This window comes from Eptesicus fuscus, chromosome 4, assembly GCF_027574615.1.
Source record: "Eptesicus fuscus isolate TK198812 chromosome 4, DD_ASM_mEF_20220401, whole genome shotgun sequence".
In the NCBI taxonomy this organism is placed as follows: Eukaryota; Metazoa; Chordata; class Mammalia; order Chiroptera; family Vespertilionidae; genus Eptesicus; species Eptesicus fuscus.
Genome location: NC_072476.1, coordinates 100,618,792 through 100,642,436, shown reverse-complemented (window position 1 = coordinate 100,642,436; position 23,645 = coordinate 100,618,792). Strand labels below are relative to the sequence as shown.

At 44.9% G+C, this 23,645-nt stretch overlaps 1 protein-coding gene across 3 annotated transcripts; it reads right to left on the bottom strand.

Annotated features, from left to right (window-relative positions):
• Positions 1–6,692: 6,692 nt before the first annotated feature.
• ATPSCKMT (ATP synthase c subunit lysine N-methyltransferase) lies at positions 6,693–23,575 on the bottom strand. Of its 3 annotated transcripts, none has more exons than XM_008151654.3 (5): positions 23,518–23,575; positions 17,189–17,478; positions 15,873–16,010; positions 14,588–14,638; positions 6,693–7,056 (listed from the first exon to the last, which is right to left on the bottom strand). In XM_008151654.3, exons 1-5 carry the CDS (start codon positions 23,531–23,533, stop codon positions 6,886–6,888), a joined length of 666 nt encoding a protein of 221 aa, XP_008149876.2. In that variant the 5' UTR covers positions 23,534–23,575; the 3' UTR covers positions 6,693–6,885. The 3 variants fall into 3 exon arrangements, with proteins under 3 accessions (XP_008149876.2, XP_028016579.2, XP_054570295.1); XM_028160778.2 differs by having other exon boundaries at positions 23,449–23,538; XM_054714320.1 differs by having other exon boundaries at positions 7,031–7,056; positions 14,588–14,640; positions 15,919–16,010.
• Positions 23,576–23,645: the final 70 nt, after the last annotated feature.

Here is a 23,645-nt window from a genome sequence, read left to right as displayed (position 1 = left end):
TTTTCCATTTAAATATACAGCCCACACTATCTTTGGGGATAATAAGTTCCTTGTGTTGAATACCTGTTATGACAAGTAATATTTGCATATGTCATAAAATAACCTATTTCTTAAATGGAGTTCTTCAAGGAACATGACACTGAACAGAATGTGATGTGGAGGCAGGCTGAGATGTTCTAGGGACAGTGACAGCTCTGTTCCTGCTGCCCCGGTCCTTTGGCCCTGTTGGCAGTGGGTGAGGGTGGGCCCCTGGCAGGGTCCTACCCCCCAGGACTGGCCTGCTCTCTGGACTGAACCCTGACCCAGAAAGAAACATGACTGCTATTCTCTTGTCTCTCACAGCCCTCCAAGTTCCTCTGACCTCAGCTTCATGACCTTAACTTCCACCCAGATGTCCCCAATCTTCCTGTTCCCCAATTTAAATTCTCAACATGGACTCGTCACCTCATCTCTATGGCCTGCCTTTGGCTCAGATGCCCAACCCTGGCCCCACCAACTGAAGAGGAGTCAGGGAGCTCTGGGTGGGACAGTGTCACTTAGAAGGAGATGAGGCATCGTTAGGGACATATTTCTCCCAGGGCTTTAAGAACAGTCCCTGGTTCTAATCAGTACTGGGGAACACTCCTCTTCTCTCTAAAGTCCCTCTGGGACTTTATATATTCCAACTTTCTTCTCCAAGCATTCCCCATTCTTCACTGGGGTTTAGATAGAAGCTTGTCTTCATTCATCAGCTCCCCCAGCGTTCTGATTACACCTCGGAAATGTGGGATCTGTTCTAGTCCACCGCGATAAAGTGGGTCTCCCAATAAAGTGAGTCGTAACCTTTTTGCTGGTCGAGGGTCTTGCCTTCAAATTGTAAAAAACACATCTGTGAAGCACAGTCAATCGAAGTGCAATAAAACAAGGGGTGCCTGTGCTTTGCTTTGCAGTTTCAGAGTCAGCAGCGGCCACAGCCTCCTCCTGTGCGGGGGATGCTCCGCTCTGTTGCAGTTGAACACTTTACTGCTGAAGACAACTCTGACGCCTCCCAGACCCACGGAGGTCGGCTGAAAGGACGCGGGCAGGCGGCCCTGCTCGGGTGGGAAAGCTCACGTCATTTCAGGTCATTTTAGGACTCCGCACCTGCTTGCAGACGGATCCCTTCTACAACATCCCCACCAAGTGGCTGCCCAGCCTCTGCTCCAGCATCTCCAGGAAGGAACTCACCATGTCGAGGCAATGCATCCTAACTTTAAATGACTTTATTAAGACTGCACTTCAGACTGAGCCTAAACTTCATGTCCCTTTAGCACCCACCCAATGCAGAGTTTACACCCAGAGCCGGTCAGAGCAGGTCTAATTGCAGGGAAGCAGGTGAGTGTAGTATACCCTGTGCTCCAGAGTGAATGAGGCTGAGCAAGGTGACAACCCTCCTTATTTCAAAAAAAGAAAATGAAGACAGTGCCTCCTCCCAGAGGATGGGAACAGGGCACACGGTCATGCTCTTGATCCCACTGTTCTTCTGCTGGGCAACTCTCCGACTACTGGAAAGCAGCTGTCCTGACTCCTTCAATCATTCCTCCAGGCAAACATCCACAGCCTCTTTAACTGTGCCTCTCAGGGTATGATTTCAGGGCCTTTCCCACCTAGAATTCATTTCAGCTTTTTATTGTGGCTTCGTCTGTTCCTTTATTCCTAGTTTCTTATATCATCATGTTAGCTGAGCCAGGATGGGGTGGCAAAGCGGAGATCCCTCCCAGGAAGGCCTTCCCTTGTGAGCATAGTGCCAACCGCACCCCCACCTCAGCCAACCAGCCCCCACCATCACATCAGGGGGAAGGTACCCGCCCTGCTCAGCCAGCCCATGGGAAAATCCTCACAGAGCTTGGCTCCCTTCCACTGCCTTTCCTAGTGCCGGCCCAGGAAGTGCTGGCTGAAGCCAGGACAAGCTGGGTAGGGCTGAGTGTGGTTCTATTGCGTTACCAGCTTCTCTCGGTCAGCTTGGCTGCTATAACAGAGCACCACAGACTGGGGGGCTTAAACAACAACATTTATTTCTCACAGTCAGGGGGGCTGACAAGTTCAAGATCAAGGCACCGGCAGATTCCGGGTCAATGAGAACCCGCTTTCCGTATCAATGACCAGCTTCTCCCTGTGTCGTCGCTGCAATGGAAGAGGTGAGGGAGCTCTCTGGGGTCTCTTTATAAGGGTACTAATCCCTTGATAAGGGGTCTGCCCTCATGACCTAATCACCCAAAGGCCCCACCTCCTAATACTATCACCCTGAAGGTTAGGATCTCAATGTACAAGTTTTTCAGGACACTTAACACACAGTCCACAGTTTCCCTACCTGCCAAGGACAGTCTGAATGTAACTTCTTCCCCTCCTCTTCCTAATTCCTTACTAATCCTGATAATCATTTCTCCCCATAAAACACCCTGGGTGCAGGCATACAGCTGAGGTGCTACGGTTCCTCACCCCTGCCCACATCTTCAAGAACAGGATGCCCTCCGGGGATGACTGTGCCAGCTGTAAAGGCCAGGTTGGAGTTCACAGCCCTCTTGACTTGGTACAATTCCCTAAACACCACTCTGGAGCTACTCTGGGACATTAACTTCCAAATGTCCCCACCCACCCCACCCACCCCGAGTTCTCCATGCCTCACACACTCCAGATGCACCTCTGACCCGGCCAACAGGTGCTATCTCCCTAGTGCTCTCCGGGCAGGGAGCATGGGCTCACAGGGGCCTCGGCCAATGCAGCCTCACACCCTCCTACCACTGCATGGGGCAAATAACACAATACCCAAGTCAAAGAAGCTTTAAAACAACGTTTATTACGCCACTTAACAAGATGTCTTAAAGTCGGAGACTCCAGGTCAGTCCAGGAACTCAGTGGCATCGTCACACACACAGAGTCTTTCCGTCTTTCTGCACCACCCGCCTCAGCTCCTTGGCTTTCACCTGCACTTTCCCCCATGGTTGCACAGTGGCTGCCACAGCTTCAGGTGTTACTGCTCACTCCTCAAGCATCTCCTTCTATCGGCAACAAAACCTTTCCCAAAGCTCCCAGCAGATGTCCCTCAAACCTCACTGGCAGGAACTGGGTCACATGCCCCACCACCCACTCTGATGACCAAGAAGAGATGGGACCAAACAACCGACAGGACCCATCGTCCCTGAATACACTGATGCCTGACACCTGAAATCTGGGGATTCAGTTACTAAGGAAGAGCGGCAATGACTGTTGGGTGGGAGAGAGCAGTGTCTGCACATCTTTGGCAGGCCCGCTGGCATCCCCTGCTCCAGGACAAGTGGCCTGGGTCAGAGGCCTGCAGACTTTGCCACTGTGGCCCAGATGACATCAACGTGTTAATGAAGAACTGGGCACACTGTGACCCCAATAGCAAAAGACACACCACACGACAAAGCTATGTGCTTCTTGTTTGTCTGTTGAGACTTAAGTAGACTCCTGTAGTCTACACAGCAATGACTTAGAGGTCTTTCCTGGAATGCACTAAGCTGGGCCCAAGCTAGGAAACTGAGGTTGTAGCACAAGCTTAGAAGACTTCTGGACCTGAGAACATCTATTTCTTTATAGCAGGTCTTTCAGACATTTGGCCATCGGAAAAAGTACTTTGGTAGAGTAGTACCTGGATATGTGGTTTAAATGTCAGAAATCTTCCATTTTTTCTCTTCTATTTGGTTATAACTTTTTTTTTATAATATATTTTATTGATTTTCCACAGAGAGGAAGGGAGAGGGACAGAGAGCCAGAAACATCGATGAGAGAGAAACATCGACCAGCCGCCCCCCGCACACCCCCCTCCGGGGACGTGCCCGCTACCAATGCACATGCCCCTGACTGGAATCGAACCTGGGACCCCTCAGTCCGCAGGCCGACGCTCCATCCACTGAGCCAAACCGGCCTTGGCTATTTGGTTATAACCTGATATGGTGTACACCAGTCACTCAGCAATGGTAAACAGTGTATGTAGAAGAATCTCATTTCTTACATCTTTTAAACTTGGTTTCGCATGCACATGGGGAGCTAAGCATTTCAAGGAATCTGAGTGCCAGTCTGGCCGAGGGTCTCCTGAGGCCTACCTGGCACACCTAGGTTACGATCCTGGGGGCATGATTTTGGAGAAGGACGTGTTCAGACGGGAATGAGCTCAAGTCATTGACCTGAGTGTGGCTGGACCCTGCAGGTCTCTGTTCACATGTCTCCTGTCAGGCTGCATCAGCCCGAAGCTTATTTCTACTTTTGCTTGTTTGTTTTTTAACTTTATATTTTACCAGGTTAGTACTTATCCCTGATTTCAATCTGCAGATATTTTTGAACCCTATTTTTTCCATTTTTATATATTTTTAAATCTTTATTGTTGAGAGTATTACAGGTGCCCCCCTCCCCTTTATCCCCCCATTACCCCCCTCCACCTGGTTCCCACCCCAGGCCTTCACCACCCTCTTGTCTGTGTCCATAGGTAATGCATATAAGATTTTTGGTTAATCTCTTCTCACCCCTCCCACCCTCCTCTTCCCTCTGAGATTAGTCAATCTATTCCATGTTTCTATGTCTCTGAATCTATTTTATTCATCAGTTTGTTTTTGAACCCTATTTTTTACATCAAACATGGTAGCTGTCATTCCCTATCTTGTGCCATGTGCAAAATTTGACCAACGTCCTTAACCTAGTAACTGATAAAAAAATTCAAACCAGCCAGTCAGGGAAGCTACAATAACCTTACAGGAAAAAACTTATTGAATAGCTCTTACTTAAAGGCACAATTTTAAGAAACAGTTAAAGATCTTGCAGATTCCGTGAATCACAATAATTCTATGAAACGGTCTATTGTGCTTTGAGGCTGAAGGATCAAGCATCATCTAATTCTTAGGAAGCTGAAGGAGAAACCCAAAAGTGGCAAATTATACATAACTCTGAATATAACCTAATGCCTTTCCTTCTATCACCAGGAATACGTTGGCCTCTGCCTACCACCCTGCCCTGGCAATGAGCTTCAATACATCCCTCTCCAAGGGTGCCCAGCCAAGTTACAGGGCTGACCACCATGGCAGAGAATTCGTTCTCCATTAGGAAACCAGGGCCTAGTGGGAAAGGAAGAGATGGTGGCAGCCAAAACCCTGACCGATGTCCACACTATCCCATCCCCTCACCCACAACACACACAGCTGCTCCCTGTACTATCACCCTGCTATTTCTCTCCAAGAACTTCACACACTCTAACATTCACTCACCTATTTCTTTGTCTCCCCGCTTCCAGAATATAAATTCCGTAAGATTAGAGGCCTTGCCTGTCCATTCACCATTGAATTGGAAAAGCTGATTACACAGTAGTCACTCAATAATATTTGCTGAATGAATTAATGAGTCCCTAGTTGCTTCTCATTTAAATAATAATTATCAAATTGATCACATTTTTATCAGTTTAGTAAGAGACACAAACCATCTCACTTTATCAGATCTTTAAGACAGTTTGGTACTTAGGTTACAAGCTGTATGGCTGGGAGTTCAATTATTTTCTGTGATAAGCAGGGATTAGCTGAGCCACCATTCAATATTAATTTTTCAGATATATGAAGCCTGTCTACTCAAATTCAAAGATTTTCCTTAACTTGTCTTTATCTAAATCGGTCAAGTCTCTTCTCATAAATGAGAAATATTAAATAAATGGCTGCTTTCATAAAATAAAGAAGTGACTAGCAGAAATAATCTGCACCTTCTGTGAATAAGCTTTTCATTAGCATCTAAATTAATAATAAATACTATGTACAGACCAAAGACTTTATGCCATGAGTTTTACAAATTGGTCCCCCTGTTCAGTACATCATTATACCAACTAGAGGCCCGATGCATGAAATTCATGCCAGGGCCTTAGCCACAACCCCCACCCACCATGGCCAGGGACCTCTGCCACCTCTGCCTCGGCCCCCACCCACTGCGGCTTTGTCCGGAAGGAAAGACATCCGGTCTAATTAGCACATTATGCTTTTATTATTATAGATGACAAGGATACTCAGGAAACCAACACTGAGAGTGTAAGCCACTGTCCAAGGCCTCCTGCTGAGAGTCCAGCAAGGATCTGAACCCAGGTCCGGCTCCCTCCGAAGCTCATGACCACTTATTTTACTATTAAATCATTGCCAACCACTCCACTGCATCATGTATCTTCTCTGAACACCCTATTTCATCAACTCTGAGATCTATCAATGATAGCTGACTATGTACAATGCTGCCCATTACAGCTATAAAACGCCATCTGTTGGAAGAAACCTCTCAATTTCAGAAACATTAAAATATGTATACACATACATATACATCTTAGATTCAATAAAATACAGTCATCTACTAGACTACAAACAAAGTATTCCTAATAAATGTTATAAAATATAAATGCCTCTCTAAAGCCCTTATAAAATTAATTTTTCATGATGTATAAAGAAGAAAAACAAATCTTGAGTATGAGTAAAGTTATAGGAAATTGCGAACATCTACTAATACATACCTCTTTAAAATTGTTTTCTTTCATCTGTGGTATTAAATCATATTCTTTATCATGTGAAGAGCTATCCACATCTTTCCCACCCATCAACATCTATCACTTATCCATATTTTCACACATCCAAGAGCATGAAAAGCTGTAAGCACATTTTTTAAAATATACCATGAAAGGGAACTTTAAATATACCTGCTATTCTTAACTTGTTTGTTTTCTCCAAAAATTAAGGGACGTAATAATAATTTCTCATGCCATGCCAAACAAAAATATACTCTTCGCTAAACACACAGCTATAAGTCTCTATAAAATCAAAAACCACCAACACTACAGAAAAAGACTCTCAATAAATTTTATATTTGAATGACCGACTGGAAATGCACCGATTTTCAGGGCCTCTTCTCACTCCTTCTAAACGTACTCATGTCATAAACCCACACAGTGTCTATTCCCTCTCCGGTGACCTGGGCCGGGGTCCAATGCGGGAAAGGGAACCGGCAAGCGATGACTCTAGCATCCCTCTCAAGTTCAAGCTCAAGTTTCTTCTCCAACTGCAGCATCTGTGGAGACATCACTATTGATTCTCAAATGTCCTTCTGTATTTGAGTACCTGAAAATACCTGTGCAAAACTTCTAACTGTAATAAAGATCACTTCAGGGCAGAAGTACATTATCAAACAATCCACCAAAAAAAATAAGTCACATTGACAACAGTTGTAAAGACATCTTCTAGTATCAAATATGAAATATGCCATTTTTAGCAGATATGTATCACAGATTTCTCGCTTTCTAACTAAAATCACAATGTGGCAATAATTAAAATGAGAATCAGATTTATTTATCTAAACATTTCAATCTATTCTGTCTCAACTATTTAACCTATTTTTCCACATTTTTAACAACTTACCATTGACATTGTCTTAGAATTATAATTGGCAATATTTTTTCTTTCTCAATAGCAAAAATGCATCTTAAAATCAATAGCATCTAGATTCAAGGAAATATATAATGATAAGACTATAAAAAATACACATTCTACCAACTTGAAATATAATAAAATATCTCATACATTTAAAAAAATATATCAATAATATACTGATAATTGATATCTTGATAGTCAACATAACAAATAAACTGTAAAATTCTCTTATTTATCATTTTATTGCCCATCTACCTGTGGAGAAAGCATTTTATTGTTTGCTAAAAATAACAACATTGTAATTATATTAGCAAATTAGCAATCACTTAAAGTTTATCTTCAGGTCCTAAAAACAGATTATCACCTTCACCTCCGGAGAATATTTTTTCACTCTCCTTTTAATTTATTTTAAAATAATTTCAAATTGACAGAGCAGTTGCAAGAAAAATCTGTCATATTTGCTTTATCTGATTTGCCCTCTTCCCCTCTCCATAAACATGTTTCCTAAATGGAGAATAGGTTGCATACAACATGCTCCTTTATTCCTTGACTAGAGGCTCAGTGCACAAAATTCATGCACGGGTGCGGTCCCTAGGCCTGGCCGGCCATTGAAGCATAAGCATCTGGTATGGAAGGGCAGGTCCCAGCTGACCTCTGGGCCCAAGGTGGGCCCTAGGCAGCACCTGGGCCCCCAGGCCTCCGCGTGCCCCCCTCCGCCTGAGTCATAGCGCCTGAGTCCCCACGCAGAGATGCGGTGAGTGCGGCCGCGTCGGAGCACAGCATGGGCCTCTGGGCTGCCCAGCAGTGCCACATGGAAGCCGGGCGGGCAGTGCACGCTCTCCCGGCCGGCCTCACAGACCGGCTCCTGCATGAACCCACGGAAAGCCTGACTGGCTCCTGTGGTCCCGGCAGCTGCGGCCCAGCTCACTGGAAGACACCACACGGGTTCGGGGCGGGCTCCTTGTGGGCACTCATCACCTGAGCATGGGGGCTTCCCATGCGCGCAAGCCCTGGCATCCCAGGGGAGGGTAGCTGGGGGAGTGAGAGCAAGCTCGGCAGACACCCCACATTCTCACTGTACCTCTGTCCCCGTCACCCACGCCCCCAGATAGCCGACATCACTGACGACCACCATGTTCCGTGCCGCCCCCTGGTGGTCAGTGCACATCATAGTGAGCGGTCGAACTCCCAGTCGAGGGGACAATTTGCATATTAGGCTTTCATTATATAGGATAGTTAAGCATTGTCTAAGAAAATATTTTCTAAGAAATGACCCCAGCACAGGTACCACATTCAGGAAATTTAGCATTATATTCCAATAAAATAACTCCAACAGTAACATTCCAATTTTGTCAAATGTCTTAATTTGACACTTTCCCCCAGTTTGGGATTCCACATTGCATTTAGCTGTAATGTTTCCTTGTCTCATTTATTTATTTATTTATTTATTTATTTATTTATTTATTTTAATATCTTTTTATTGATTTCAGAGAGGAAGAGAGATAAAAACATCAATGATGAAAGAATAATTGATCGGCTGCCTCCTGCATGCCCCCTACTGGGAATCGAGCCTGCAACCTGGGCATGTGCCCTTGAACCTGGGACCCTTCAGTCTGCAGGCCAACACTCTATCCACTGAGCCAAACCGGCTAGGGCTCCTTGTCTCTTTTAATCTGAACAGCCCCTCCATGTTTCTTTGTGTCTCATGACAATAACATCCTTTACAACATGGGCCAGTTATTTTTCCATGGCCTCCAAGTTCCTCTGATGATTGCTCGCAATGACTCAGCCTGGGAGTTCTTGGCAATGACCCATAAGTGGGGCTGTGAACATATCAGGGCCCCAGTCAGACGCCCATGGGGTCCTCCTGCTTTGAGGGGGTGGTCACCACTCAGTTGAGATGGTATCTGGTGTCCAGAGTGTGGTCACTATTTTTCCTTTATAATGAATAATTTGTGGGGAAATACCTTGAGCGGACGTACATATTCTATTATTCATCAAGCTGACCACACACTAGATATACTATTCACTGATGATTCTGGCTTGAGTCAATTTTTGCTATAATGGTTGCAAAGTATGGGTTTGCTAATTCCATCATTTCTTCTAGATGAAATTCTACTTTCTACTGCAAGAAATGGCTTTCCCTTCTCTCTTTCTACCTAACTAGCTATCACTGTAGGATGAACCAGATTATTTCATTCAATTCGTGATAATCCACTACTGTCCCATTTATTCTAGTGCTCAAATCATCCCAATTTGGCTGCTCTTTCCTTTGGACATGCCCCCATCAAATATCTTGAGCACTTCCTTATATTCTGGCTCAACAAAAATGTTCTGGGCTGCCGGAACCGGTATGGCTCAGTGGATAGAGCGTCGGTCTGTGGACTGAGGGTCCCGGGTTCGATTCCGGTCGGGGGCATGTGCATTGGTTGCGGGCACATCCCCAGTGGGGGGTGTGCAGGAGGCAGCTGGTCGATGTTTCTCTCTCATTGATGTTTCTGGCTCTCTATTCCTCTCCCTTCCTCTCTGTAAAAAAAAAATCAATAAAATATATTTAAAAAAAAAAAAATGTTCTGGGCTTTTGTATCTTCCCTTCCTCAGCCCTGGGATCAGCCATTTCTCAAACATTCCTGGTTCCTCTGAGTGGGAAATGGTATTTAGAAATCAAGTTCTAAAGTAAGTAGAGACAAAAAAGTTGACAGTACTTCTACGAAGGTTTTATACCTTTAAGAAGTAGCTTGGAAAAACTCCTCTACATGATGTATGGCTATGTGAGCCAGATTTTAATTCTTTATTAGCATCAATACCAAGATAACAAAGAACAAGTTCCATTAAGGATGAAATATTTCTATTCTTTTAACAGCCAGGAAAAGATGAGTTTTTAAAAAAATAAAGTTTTGTTCCTTGAGGGAAAAATTAAATAAGCAAAGAATCTTTTTCCAAAATATCAGGGGTTTCTTATGGTAATTTTGTTCATAAAAAGGATAATTGTAAACGTATTCACATTATCATTATTCTTTTCTCTTTTATTTCCAAATGTCATATGCTAAGTCAAGATAAACCTAAAAATGAAAAGGAGCTATTACAATCATAAGAAATTAACTGACTAAATTACACATAAATATGCAACAAATCAGGGTCTTGATATCACACACAAAGAGAAGCAGTGATATGTCATGTATGTCTAATGGAATTCAAACTTATTCATACAATTATAGGCTTCAAAGTGACACGAACTCATCATATTCTAGTCTAATTACATCTTCAAAACTTTAAACATAAGTTGAAAGCAGCGCAAAGGCCTATCAGACAAATTAGCACAGCCACAGGCAGCTTGGAGCCCCTTCATCACCCCTCTTCCCTGAGGCACTGGCTTCACTTGCCTTCCAGGGGACAGCCCCGCCCTCACTTCCAACCTCCCAACCCCTCCTCTCCAGGCCTTTGCTGAGTTCCCCTCACCTGTAAGAGGCCAGGGCTCAGGCCGTGGGTGGCTCTGCCCCTTCACTGACTGACCTCAGCCACTCCTCTGCTTCAACTCCCTCTGGGCGCTGATGCCTAAAAACCTGATCTCCAGCCCTCTCTCCTGAGCCCCAGACCCCTCTATCCACCACTACCAAGCTGAAATTCCCACACACATCTTACACATCACATGCCACCCAGAATTCCTGATCTTCCATGCCACTCCTCCTGCACCTTTCCCAGCTCACTAATGTCAACCCCAAACTTCCAGTTGCTCAGGCCAAAAACCGGGGAGCCGACCTTGATGCTCTTTCTCACCCCAGGGCAGCCTGTGATCCTTTTCAGCCCCAGTCCATTCCGATCCTCCACGCCTCTGCTCAATCCACAATGGCTCCCGCCTTACAAGGGCCCAGGGTCCTTCCCATCCCAGCTCTGTTTTTTCTGACCTCACCTCTCCCCAGCTCCCCTCACTCACCCTGCCTCTGCCACACCTGCCTCCCTGAAGCTCCTAGAACCCAACAGGCACACACATCCTAGCTTCCTTAAAGTGGCTGTTCCTGTTTGAAATGCTATTCCCTTCTTCCGGACAGACACACAGCTCCCTCCCTCGCCTCCACGTGTCCCCTTTTCAGGAACACTGTCTCTGCCTCATCCCTCTCCTGCTTTAGCTTGCCCCCCAGCACATATCCCCTTCTCTTGCTCGATATATTTTATATAAGCATCCCAATCTCTGCTCTCCCCACTAGCATATTAGCACCTGGGGCAGGGATGTTTTTCTCCTTTATTCACTAAAGTATTCCAAGTGGGCCCTGAATAAATACTGGTCAAATGAATGAATGAAGAATAAATAATTCAATCATGAACGATTTTTCTTCATCAGAACATGCTGATAATATTTTCATTCATCAATTCAAAACAGGATTCACAACTAAAATTAAATTAGTCATTCTTTGAAGTTATGAAATTGAATAGCCCACTGGGGAAAGTGTACTTAATGGGTATTTATACCATATTTACTCATTCATTTAACAAATACTTCCGGCCGGGTGATTACTCTCTGCTGGGTGCTGCCATGCTGGAGGACGGGCAGCGAAGACAGGCCAGCCTTCATTCTCGAGCTGGTAGTACAGTGCCCACTGCAAACGCTGCCAAAGCCATCAATCGGGAAATGTGCAATGACTCACATAAGGAGAGGAGAACAGGCACTGTACACGTGAAAAATAGAGGGCACTGGAGCTCGTGCCATGGGGCGATCAGGGACCATTCTCAGTGGAAAAGACACTGGACCACGAGTGGTCAACAGGTGTTCACCAACTAGGCCCAGAGCTGGGGGACTGAAATCAGAGGAAGGACACAGCCCCACACACAGCGGAGCCCAGGGCCCGAGAGGAAAACGGGGGCTTGGCACAGGCAGCTGAGGGAAGCAGGGGCCACTCCAAGCCAGGCCTCAGGGCCATGTGGAGGGTTTAGGCCTTATCCTCACCGCTTTTAAGCAGCAGGAAGCCACGGAAGGGTTTTAAACAAGGATACACATGATCTGTTCCACATTTTCAAAAGATTCTCTTGGTGGATAAGCCAGTCTTAAATGTGGCAATTTACAACCTACTACAGGATTTACCAGGTCCAATGGGATTCCTCACTCCCATAATTCAGACACACACCAGTGTTGAAATGTTAGAGCACCGCTAATTTCGAGCTACGACTGCCAAGAGCTGCTGGGAATAATCAGTCCGCTATCAGAAGCAGGATGAGGAGTTATAACGCTAGGGTTTCTACTTCTGAAGTTCCCTAAGGCTCCTCCTGGCTCCCTCATGACCTGTGTGTGCTTCAGCTGCCCCAGGAAACATTTCATGCCACACTGGCTGTGTCGAGCCACCAGGGCATGACCAGAATACGGACCAGTGCTCAGGGAAGGGAAATGCATTTTAATAGAAGAGTGAATGATAAGGCCCAGATAGATAAAAGGACTTTTCAGGACTCACCTCACTGAGGGCAGACCTGGCCCCAGGCTCCCCAGCCAGCACTCTCCCTCCCGCTCACATCCTCCACGTAAGCAAAGCTTGATAAGGGCGGAAAGCGGGGCCCTCCACTCCTGAAATTGGGCCTCCAGGCCAACAGATGCCCCCTGGCCCTCTGCACCTGTGATTGATCCACCTGCATGAAAACCTGCTAGGTGGCCGAGTCTCTGCCATTCCAGGAGTGTGGGTGCTGCCTGCATTTCAGCTGCTCCCAATTTTCTTGGGAACAGTGCAATACTACAAGTTCCTTACTTAAGAACGTCTCTGTGTACAGAAGAAAGGACAATAATTGCAGAAGCATTCATCAAAATAATAGGACTCTTATTTCCTCTGAGTGAACAGCTCCAAAAACTGACCATACTTCAAGTATGTCAGAGAAGCTCAAGGAGTCGGAGCCCACGGGTTGTGCAGTGACAGTGACTACCAAAGGCCACTGCTGCCCCCCACAGGGACACAGCGGCTGTGGCTTCATAAGTCCACACCTCAGGCCATCATCCAGCCTCTCCACACTGCACGGAAGCCGAATAAGTATCAATTTCTATTTTTGGAAAGCTTGGATTTCAAATTAAAGTTATTTGCCTCCAAATGCTAATTATTCTGAAGGACTGCCCAAACATCATAACTAGTAAATATCAAATTCCATAGCAATTCTATGGTCCTGAAGAGTTATGGTTTGCTTTGTTTTTAATGGCCAAGGATCATGCCCTTCTACCTCTTTTCATTTCTATAACAAACCTGTAGACACCCAGGTTTCAGCTATATGTAGGCTTGCCAAAAATTACAAACATATAGGATTCTGTTGCTTTCAAGAATATACAACAAAACCCTTCTAAATTGACTTCAAAAAATAAAATAAAATGGCAAAAAAAGAAGAAAAAATGGCATTGCACTAAAGGTTCTAGTGGTGAGGATAAATTTCTTAAGCATTAAAACTTCTTGTGCAACAATTAAGATGTGAATAAGAAAACAAAACACCAAAAGAAAAAAGAAAAATCTCCTGTTCTTTTAACTGAAAACCCTATCAGTTTTATAGTGTATTTCAGGAAACATCCAATTTCACCAAGACTATTATGGCTACAATTACAGACTTTGAAAAGTGAACCGGGATTTCTTTCCATGGTCTGTAAACCAACAATTACAACAAACGCATCCCATCCTGGTCATCTTTCCAAAGGCTAAATTTAGGAATATTTTCAGTGCAATGCTGCAGTACTTTCACTTTTGAAAGAAGATAATCAAAGCTCAGAAGGAATCAGTCATCTGAGGTCAATTGAAACTAGTCAGCGCTCATCTGCCCTGAAAATTATCTGAGTGCAAAATCAGAGAGGTGATCAACTCAAAGGGAACATCCCATTAACTTTCCCCAATGATTTCAGCTGGATGGAAGTGAGCGACCGTGAAAATCTCCAGCCACATTAGATGCTGCGTGCTCATAAAGCAGTTTTCAGACTGGAATTTTTAGGGCTTAGATGGATAATTGAGATTTTATCTGAAGCAAGAGTTTAAAAATAACACTGAATCTTTTATGATTAACCTTTTAACCAATAAACTGAAACCCAGTGCCCCCTCAGACTATCTGGGAGGCAGTCATCGTGCATTTGGGTGAGCAGGCCATAGAGAGGTGGTCTGTTACAGCTGTAAGGGCCTTCATGACCTAAAACCAAACATACAAGGGACAGGAGAGTGCATACTCACCATCTGGGGCACCCCAAAAATAACGACGTTTGAGTACTGTGAAAAAGTAACCTAAAAGAGAGGAAACAATGCATAGATTAATTTTTTAAAGCCAAACACCCAGCTTAACTTTTGTTTCAAGATGAGTAGCAACTTTACATTTCACCAAATAATAGGTTTTCACAGAGTGGCCCCCTTTTAGATTTCACAATGGAAAAACTACCATGTACACACTTTTGTGCATTTTAGTTCAATCCATCCGTTTTCCAAATGCTTCCCCATAAGTCATCTCATCCTCACAGCAACTCCATGAAGGGCCTGCCCCAGGGGTCATCTGTCATCCCTCAGAAACGCCAATGACTCACCAATGACCAGCTGGTGGCTGAGCCAGTTGGCCCTGGGCCCTCTGTGCCCCTGGTCCACACTTTCCTACTCTACTCTACACCAAAGTAGCTTTGCAAGAACTCAAGGGATCTCAGACCACTGGTTTTTTATGTTGAACCATCCTTAAAATTCTAGTCCCAATCCTCTTCTCTAAAATACTAAGTAAAAAATGCAATAAAGTGGTCTTTAGTTGAAAAGCTAGGGGGAAAAGTGCTTTGCCAGTCAAAATTCTTATTGCCCTATAAAAGTCTTATTTACTCTACCGAGAGATCATTTATGTATATATGGCATAAAAAATGCAAGCAAAAACTCAAGTAAATTTTTATAGGCTACTGATGACACCATTACAAAGGAAAATTCTTATTCAAGAAAGAGCATTTTATGGAGCATTCCTAAAGCAAAATTACAGGGCAATTTTTTTAGAGTACAAATAAACTTGGAAGTATCTTGTACTTTATGAAGACCAGGATGATCCATAACAGCACGGTTGGTAGATTCTTTCTTTTCTTTGCACCTCTCTCTACACATACACACACACACACACACACACACACACACACACACGAAAGTCTATCATTTACCAAGAACAACATTAATATGTGAATGCCTATGTTATAATTTATAAGATTTCCAAATGAGATTTTAAAAATCTCATTCTGTAATGAATAGACATAAGGACTTTTTTAATTGAGCAAATTCTTGGAATTCACATTATCTATCATGTCATAAGTCTTAAGCTTATACTCTAAAGTAGTCAATTTGCAAATCTATCCATTTAAAAGGGGTTCATATTTCATTATGCTAAAATACACACCTGTATTTTAATTATTTTTCTTTTTATACATTTTTCAGTTTGCAATACTAATTATGAATTAGAAAGTTTCGGTCTGAGTTTCCTAGGACTGCTCTCTGCCTTACATACCTTCCACAGATCTGAAATATAAAATTTGGCCAAGTGCTGTACCCCTTCTCGCCAAGCACGGTATCTGGAGTACCAAACTAGCCATGGGTTTAATTCATAGCCAACAGCTGTGAATCCTTCCTTTGCTGCTGCTATCACCTGCAGAAAGAGGCCGGTATTTATTCAAGATAAAAAGAAAAACATCCCGGGGACCCGGACAATAGGGAGGTGAAGACCTGAGGGAATGGGTAGGGGCTGGGCAGGGGGGGGTAAGGAGCGGGGTGGGAAATGGGAGACAGCTGTAATACTGTCAACAATAAAAATACATACATTATAAAAATAAATAAAATAAGAAAAACAACTTACCTGGGAAAATGATACGAATATTTCCTATTTATGGTCTATAATCGTAAAAGACCAATCAAAAGGCACCTCCTTTGTTCAAGACACCATTAAAGACAGACCATCTTCTGAGAAACCATAAAGATACTATTCGAATATGTAAAGCATTCAAATCTGGATTTTAAAATGTCCTCCTGATTAACATCTACATCTCATTTCCTAAAAACACAAGGCACTTTCTAACCTCCTCCTGATTATTCCAGGTCACCACGATCAAACTGCAGGGCCTCTGTGGTCAGGGGCTGGTGAAAGCATCGTGGCCTGCTCGTCTCCACACTAAATGTTTCCAGAATACCAGCCCTGACTACTACCACCTCACTTTGCAGCTCATCATTGCATAGAGGCCTAAATCCTTAGGTGCTGCCTTGTCCATGGAGGAACTTGATTTGGGACACCCGTTTGCCAATCAGTGGCCTTGAGTAAGTTTAAACAGCTTCCCATGGGGGTGAGGGGGTGGGGGTGGGGGGCGGAGATTGAGGTCACTAAAAGGCTGATCTTTCCCTTTCAAAAAGTGGGGGTTATTTTAACTCTGTGTTACCCCATAAGAATTATACACGTGTAAGTATAGATAAGTGTAGAAGCAAACATTTATAGTGCAAAATGTAAAACAGTGAAACTCCATGTTTCTTCTAGTTATGCCGCCTCTATTGGCCCGTTTCTTAACAGGCGCTTTCGTAATTACCAATTATTGGTTCTTTTTTACTTGGCATATCTACAGAGCACTTTCTCCTTTAAAAAAAAAAAATTAAACCTGAGAAAACTACATTCCAAATTCATGCTGGAGGGTTTGATAGTTCAGCCAAACAAACACAAAATGAAACGACCACTTTATTAAACTGTCAGGTTTAGCAAGTTTTGCATAAACCTCGTAAGAAATGTGAAAGAGAAATATTAACAATTCCGACGCCAAACCTTAAAACGTCAGCATAACTCACAATCCGACCATCGCCACTGCCAATGTCCACCAGAGGTCCTCTTCTGCTTTGCAACATTTTCACAACATTTTCGATCTGCTTTGTAGTTGCGGGTACAAAAGGCAAACAAATTTTTCGGAGGGCCGGTGTTATAAATGGAGTGGCCACAGCATACACAGCCACCAGTGTCCCACCAACAATCCCAGTAATTAAGAAACCCCAACTGTTCTTCTTCAAACCATTGGCTTCAAGACTTGTAGGTAGAACATATCCTGGCTGACCTTCTTTTTTAAGTGTTTCCTGGGGTTTACCTAGATTGAGAGCAAGCAGTGATGACAGTTAGCTGCTATTATTATTCTCAATACCATCATGGGAGGGGGTGGGGGGGAAATCAGTAATTATTAACAACTTTCTTGAGATGTAGTTCATATAGCATATAATTTAATGTGTACAATTCAAAGGTTTTCAGTGCATTCATAGACATGTCACAGTCAATTTTAGAACATTTTCAATACCTCAAGAAACCCCTTAACCTTTAATCACCACCCCTCTATTCTCTCCCTCACTCCCTAGCCCTAAGAAACGACTAACCTGCTGAAACCGGTTTGGCTCAGTGGATAGAGCGTCAGCCTGCGGACAGAAAGGTCCCAGGTTCGATCCGGTCAAGGGCGTGTACCTTGGTTGCGGGCACATCCCCAGTAGGGGGTGTGCAAGAGGCAGCTGATCGATGTTTCTCTCTCATCGATGTTTCTAACTCTCTATCCCTCTCTCTTCCTCTCTGTAAAAAATCAATAAAATATATTTAAAAAAAGAAAAAGAAATGACTAACCTACTTTCTGTCTCTAGAGCTCCTATTCTGGACTTTCATAGGAGTGAAATCATATAGTATGTGGTCCTTTGTGACAGGCCTCTTTCACTCAGCATGTTTTTAAGATTTATCCAGGTTGTACCATGTATCAGCACTTTATTCCCTTTTATAGACAAACTAGAGGCCCAGTGCACGGATTTATGCACCAGTGGGGTCCCTTAGCCTGGCCTGCACCCTCTTGCAATCTGGGACCCCTCGGGGGAAGTCGGACTGCCGGTTTCGGCCCAATCCCCTACAGGCCAGGCCAAGGGACCCCACCAGTACACGAATCCGTGCACTGGGCCTCTAGTGTGTATATAAGATCTTTGGTTAATCTCTTCCCGCCCTCCCCCACCCTCCTTCCCTCTGAGATTCATCAATCTGTTCCATGTTCCCATGCCTATGCATTGAGCGTTGGCCCCCTGGTGATCAGTGCATGTCATAGCTACCAGTCGAAAGGTCAGTCAAACGGTTGCTTAGGCTTTTATATATACAGACTAGAGGACGGTGCATGAATTTCATGCACGGGTGGGGTCCTTAGGCCTGGCTGGCGATCAGGGCCGATCAGGTTCCCTGCCTCCCTGCCTCCCCGCCTCTCCACCTCCTCCTTCCCTCACCACCTGCCACCACCCATCCCCAGTTCCTCATCCAAGCCCAGAGCCTGGTCCTGATTGCGTGATCGGGACCTGCTGGCTGGGGGAGAGGGGTGGGGGGGGGATGTGAGGGGCCGGAAGGTTGGCCAGCAGGCCCCAATCAGATGATCAGGGCCTGCCAGCCAGGGGAAGGGGCCAACCACCACCACGGCAGGCGGATGGCAGGCCAACTGGGGCCTGCTGGCCAGGGGGAAGGATGGGGGAGAGGTATCCAGGAGGTTGGCTGCTGGCCCCAAGGAGGGAGCCAGCCCTCGGCTCACCTGGGAAAGGGGCTGCATCTGCCGCCACCCACCCCCAGTTCCCTGTCCCAGCCTGGGGGGTATGGCCCTGATCAGGCGATTGGGGCCTGCTGGCCAAGGGCAGGGGGGACTAGGAGGTTGGCTGGCAGGCCCCATTGGCAACCAGGCCTGCAGGCTGGGGGCAGCTCCTGCATTGAGTGTCTGCCCCCTAGTGGTCAGTGCACGTCATTGTGACCAGTCGTTCTGGTCGTTCCATCGTAATGGTCGCTTACGCTTTTATATCCTATATAATAAAAGGCTAATACGCAAATCAACTGAAGAGAATAATGACCGGTCGCTATGACGCACACTGACCACCAGGGCACAGATGCTCAACGCAGGAGCTTCCCCTGGTGGTCAGTGAACTCCCACAGGGGGAGCACCACTCAGCCAGAAGCTGGGTTCACAGCTGGCGAGCTCTGCGGCAGTGGCAGGAGCCTCTCCCGCCTCTGGCAGGGCTAAGGAGGTCTGACTAATGGCTTAGGCCTGCTCCCCGCTCTGGGGAGCAGGCTAAGCCGTCAGTCAGACATCCCCCAAGGGCTCCCAGACTGTGAGAGGGTGCAGGCTGGGTTGAGGGACCCCCACCCCCGAGTGCATGAATTTCATGCACCGGGCCTCTAGTATATAGATAATATTCCATTCTATGTATATACTACATTTTATCCATTGGTCCATTAATGGATAGTTTCTCTGTCAGCATAAGCCAGTAGACAGTCAATTAGATAACCCAAGTTCTAATTCACCTGTGTAGACTTTACCCTTCAATTTAACTAGCAAACAATATAAAGAGCTCCTGTCTTCAGGGCCTCCCATCTAACCTGTGTGCATGGTAGGGTCCAATTAAGACATACACGGGCAGGTTGTAAGATATGCTATAAAGTGTAGGAAATGCTGTGGGAATATAGGGGAAGGTGGAGGAAAGACTGATTCCAATGATGGAACCGGAAGATGTTGACAGACAGAATTTGAGCTGTGCATGAGGTTGATGGAAAAAGGATATTAGCAAAAGAAGGAAGCCTTGGAACTAAGGCATAAAAGTGGGAAGCCATTGGCTGAGCAGTGGTAGATAGCATGGGAAGGCAAATGTGAGACTTTGACGTCAGGCTAAATATATCTTTTATTCTTGTGCCCTGGGATGGAAGTTTTTTAGCAAAGTCACTACACTATCTGTGTTTTTAAGAAAGTCAACACCAGCAGCAGTGTATCTCTTGATAAAATCACTGCATTTCCTGTCACAAGTTTTTACACCTACAAGTCTATTAACTTAACAAAAACGTGTATGAGTTTTTGAAGTTACTATGTAAATCCAATATATAGCTACACTGTTACCTCCACTCAATAAAAAAAATATTTTTACTTTTATCAGTGAAAAACAGTCCCTGAAGATTCAAAACAAAAATCAAGCTTGTCTCTACAAATTTCTGGTCCTTTCAATGGAACATGTTTAGTCATAAGATTGTTTATTATGATATAAATGACAAAGACTTCTACACTCCGCCACTCCATTAGAGAAGAGCTATGGTGGCCACTGGCTGTTTTTGTTGAGCACTGGAGGGAGTCAGTCCTTGAAAGTAAAGAACTCGTCCAGCCGGCATGGCTCAGTGGTTGAACACTGACCTGGGGAGGTCACAATTCACGGTCAGGGAACAGCCCAGTTGCAGACTCAGTCCCCAGTGTGGAGAGTGCAGGGGGCAGCCAATCAATGATTCTCTCTCATCATTGATGTTTCTTTCTCTCTCTCTCTCTCTCTCTCTCTCTCTCTCTCTCTCTCTCCCTGCCTATCTAAAATCAATTTTTAAAAAAATTTTTTTTAAATGGCAATCTCCAGATGAGCGGAAGAGATAAACATTTTTTTAAAAAGAAGAAGAAAGTAAAGATCTCAAAGAGATGAACTTCGGTTGTCCCCACACTTGCCTAGTTACTGATTTCTGATAATGGGTGAAAAAAATTTCTGCCGGAAACAAATCAGTTTTACTAAAAAGAGAGATGTTGACAGGAAGCCAGGAAGGCTGGTCAACAACCTTAATTGCTCTAACCACTCACCCCTTTAGTTGACATATTGTTAGCTGAAGCAGCCTCCACCTTTGTTTTTCCCATGTAAGTTTCTGTTATTTCCTGCCTAAGGGCTACATGTATATTTCTGTTTATCTTGCCTAAGATGTTTTTCCCCAAAGCCTCAATAAAAGGGATGGCAGAGCCAGAGCAGTCGTGAGTTCTCCCACTAGAGGTGGACTACCGCCTGGCCCCCCATTTCGCCAAATTGAATTTCTTCAGTCTCCATTCATTTGTGTGCGGCCCTTCTCCAGAACCCGAACCCTGAACTGGAACCCTGGACCACGCGGGACGTGGAAAGGGATTCCTACATTCTGGCGCCTACCGAGGGACTTCTGGAGGAGAAGGTATTTTTCGCCTAAGAGCGAAGGAAGGAAAAAGTACACCGAGGAAAGGTGTGGAAAATTCACCAGAAAAAGGTGAGGGAAGTTCACCGCACACAAAAGCCCACGGCCAGCTGCAGAGTCGCGAACTGTAAGTAGGGTGGGAACTTCTGTTTCAGCCAGGCTAATGGGGAAGAATTAGGTTATAAATATAAAGTAAACTTTATTAGAATTTTTGTTTGAATGCTTAACAAATTAAAAGATTCAGAAGGTATTCTTTTATGTTATAGAACATAAACCTTGGTTTTCTGAGGAAAGTACATTAGATCTTGAGTATTTGGCAAAAAAGTTGGAAATAAATAAATAAATAAATAAATAAATAAAATAAAATAAAACTGTTTCTCCATGGGGAACATAATATTGCGTTTGCTAGAGCCTTTTACAGAGGCTGAGGAGGAACTTCCTCCCCTGGTTCCCTCTGCTCCTCCCAGAGAGGAGCAGGAAGAAAAATTGAAAGAATGGCCTTCATGGCCCCCTCCACCTTCAAATTTCCAGGGACAGATCTGGGTCACTTAAAGGTAGAGGTAATGACTTACATGCACACAAAAAAAAAGGTAGACAGGATTCTCATCCAAGTTCAAGCAAAAGGGAAAGGGCCAGAAAAAAAAGAACAAGCCTGTTTGGAATAGTGACCTGCCACATGTGTTTAAACTGGAGTTTATATATTCATGTCACAGTATTTGAAGCCTGTTGTGTACTTATATTCACATACCAGTTGAAAAACTACAGCATATACTTCATGTCCCTCTGACATATTTTTTGGTCCTTAAGAAGTCTTTCCTCTATTGGTTTAATGTCATTTGTATCCTTTGGTTAAACAGCACCTAACGATACTAGGAAAAATCCTTTTCCCTCAAGTTTTAACAGGAAGCAGAAGTTGCAGAATTCACCAATTTGAATAAGAAAATGTTGTCTTGACCAAGTTAAAGTGAACTGAGACCTGACTCCCAAATCTAAAATGCCCTTGGATCATCACTGTCTTGAGAATAAGTGAGCCACTCATTAGGAGAGGTTAAATGACCACCAACCTTCCAGTGACAAAGCCAGTTCTCCACTTTCAGGCTAGGGTTAATCATGTACTAGTATAACTAACTCACTCATTCATTTCAGCATTTGAGTATCTGATAAAGACTAGGACTAATACAACAGGGGTAAGTCCGTGTTCTTTGGCAGCTGGGGTGCAGGGAGGGTGGAAACCCCTAACAAATAGTCCATAAAATATTTAGTCATGATCAGTGCTCTAAAGAAAAAGCAGTGTAGGGATGTAGAGGACCGGGTACCACCTAGTTAGGGTTGAGAGAGCTTTCCGAGGCAGCACACCGCAGGGCTTCAGAGGGGGACCCCTAGCGCAAGGCTGTGCAATTTTGCCTACTGTAACGCAGAGCAAGTTACTGGACCATTTTCACAAAACGGGAAAACACTTAAACAGAGCTTGCTAAGATCCAGGCACTGATCTCCCTGAATCCGCGTAGCAGCTGCGTAAAGTAGGTACTACAATGTTATTGCAATTTTTAAAAAATATATTTTATTGATTTTTCACAGAGAGGAAGGGAGAGGTACAGAGAGCCAGAAACATCCATGAGCTGCCTCCTACACACCCCCCACCGGGGATGTACCCGCAACTAAGGTACATGCCCTTGTCCAGAATCGAACCTGGGACCCTTGAGTCCGCAGGCCAACGCTCTATCCACTGAGCCAAACCGGTCAGGGCTGTTATTGCAATTTTTGCAGACAAGGAAGCTGAGGCACAGAGAGATTAAAATCACTGCCCCCAAAACAGCCAGTAAAATGGCAGGGGTGCGATTCCCACCCAGACAGTGTGACCCCAGGACCGCTGTCACATGAAGATCGTGCCAAGCACCTCGTGACTTATTCGCCCTAAAGCGCCAAGGACAGTTCCTGGCACCTAGATACCAGCAAAGGCAGCCGCAGCCCCGACCCGAGACCGGGCTCCCGGGCAAGCCCCGAAGGAAGGAGGGACACGGGGGGCCTGATTGAAAACTGTGCACCCAACAACAGCTGCTCCCACTCCCGCGGAGCTGGGTGGAGGAAACCCCGGCCGACCAACCATGAGCCCCACAGCACGCCTGCATCTAGGCGAGCAGCCCAGGAGCCCGCCGTGCCCGGCCAACCTCACCTCCTCCTCCTTCCATCGCGAGATTTCCGGCAGTGAAACAGAAACCCGGAAGTGGGTTATACCATCTTGAAGTCGGGGTAGGAAGGAGGGAGGAAAAAATATGCTCTAAGTAAATGAGTTGGGATCCA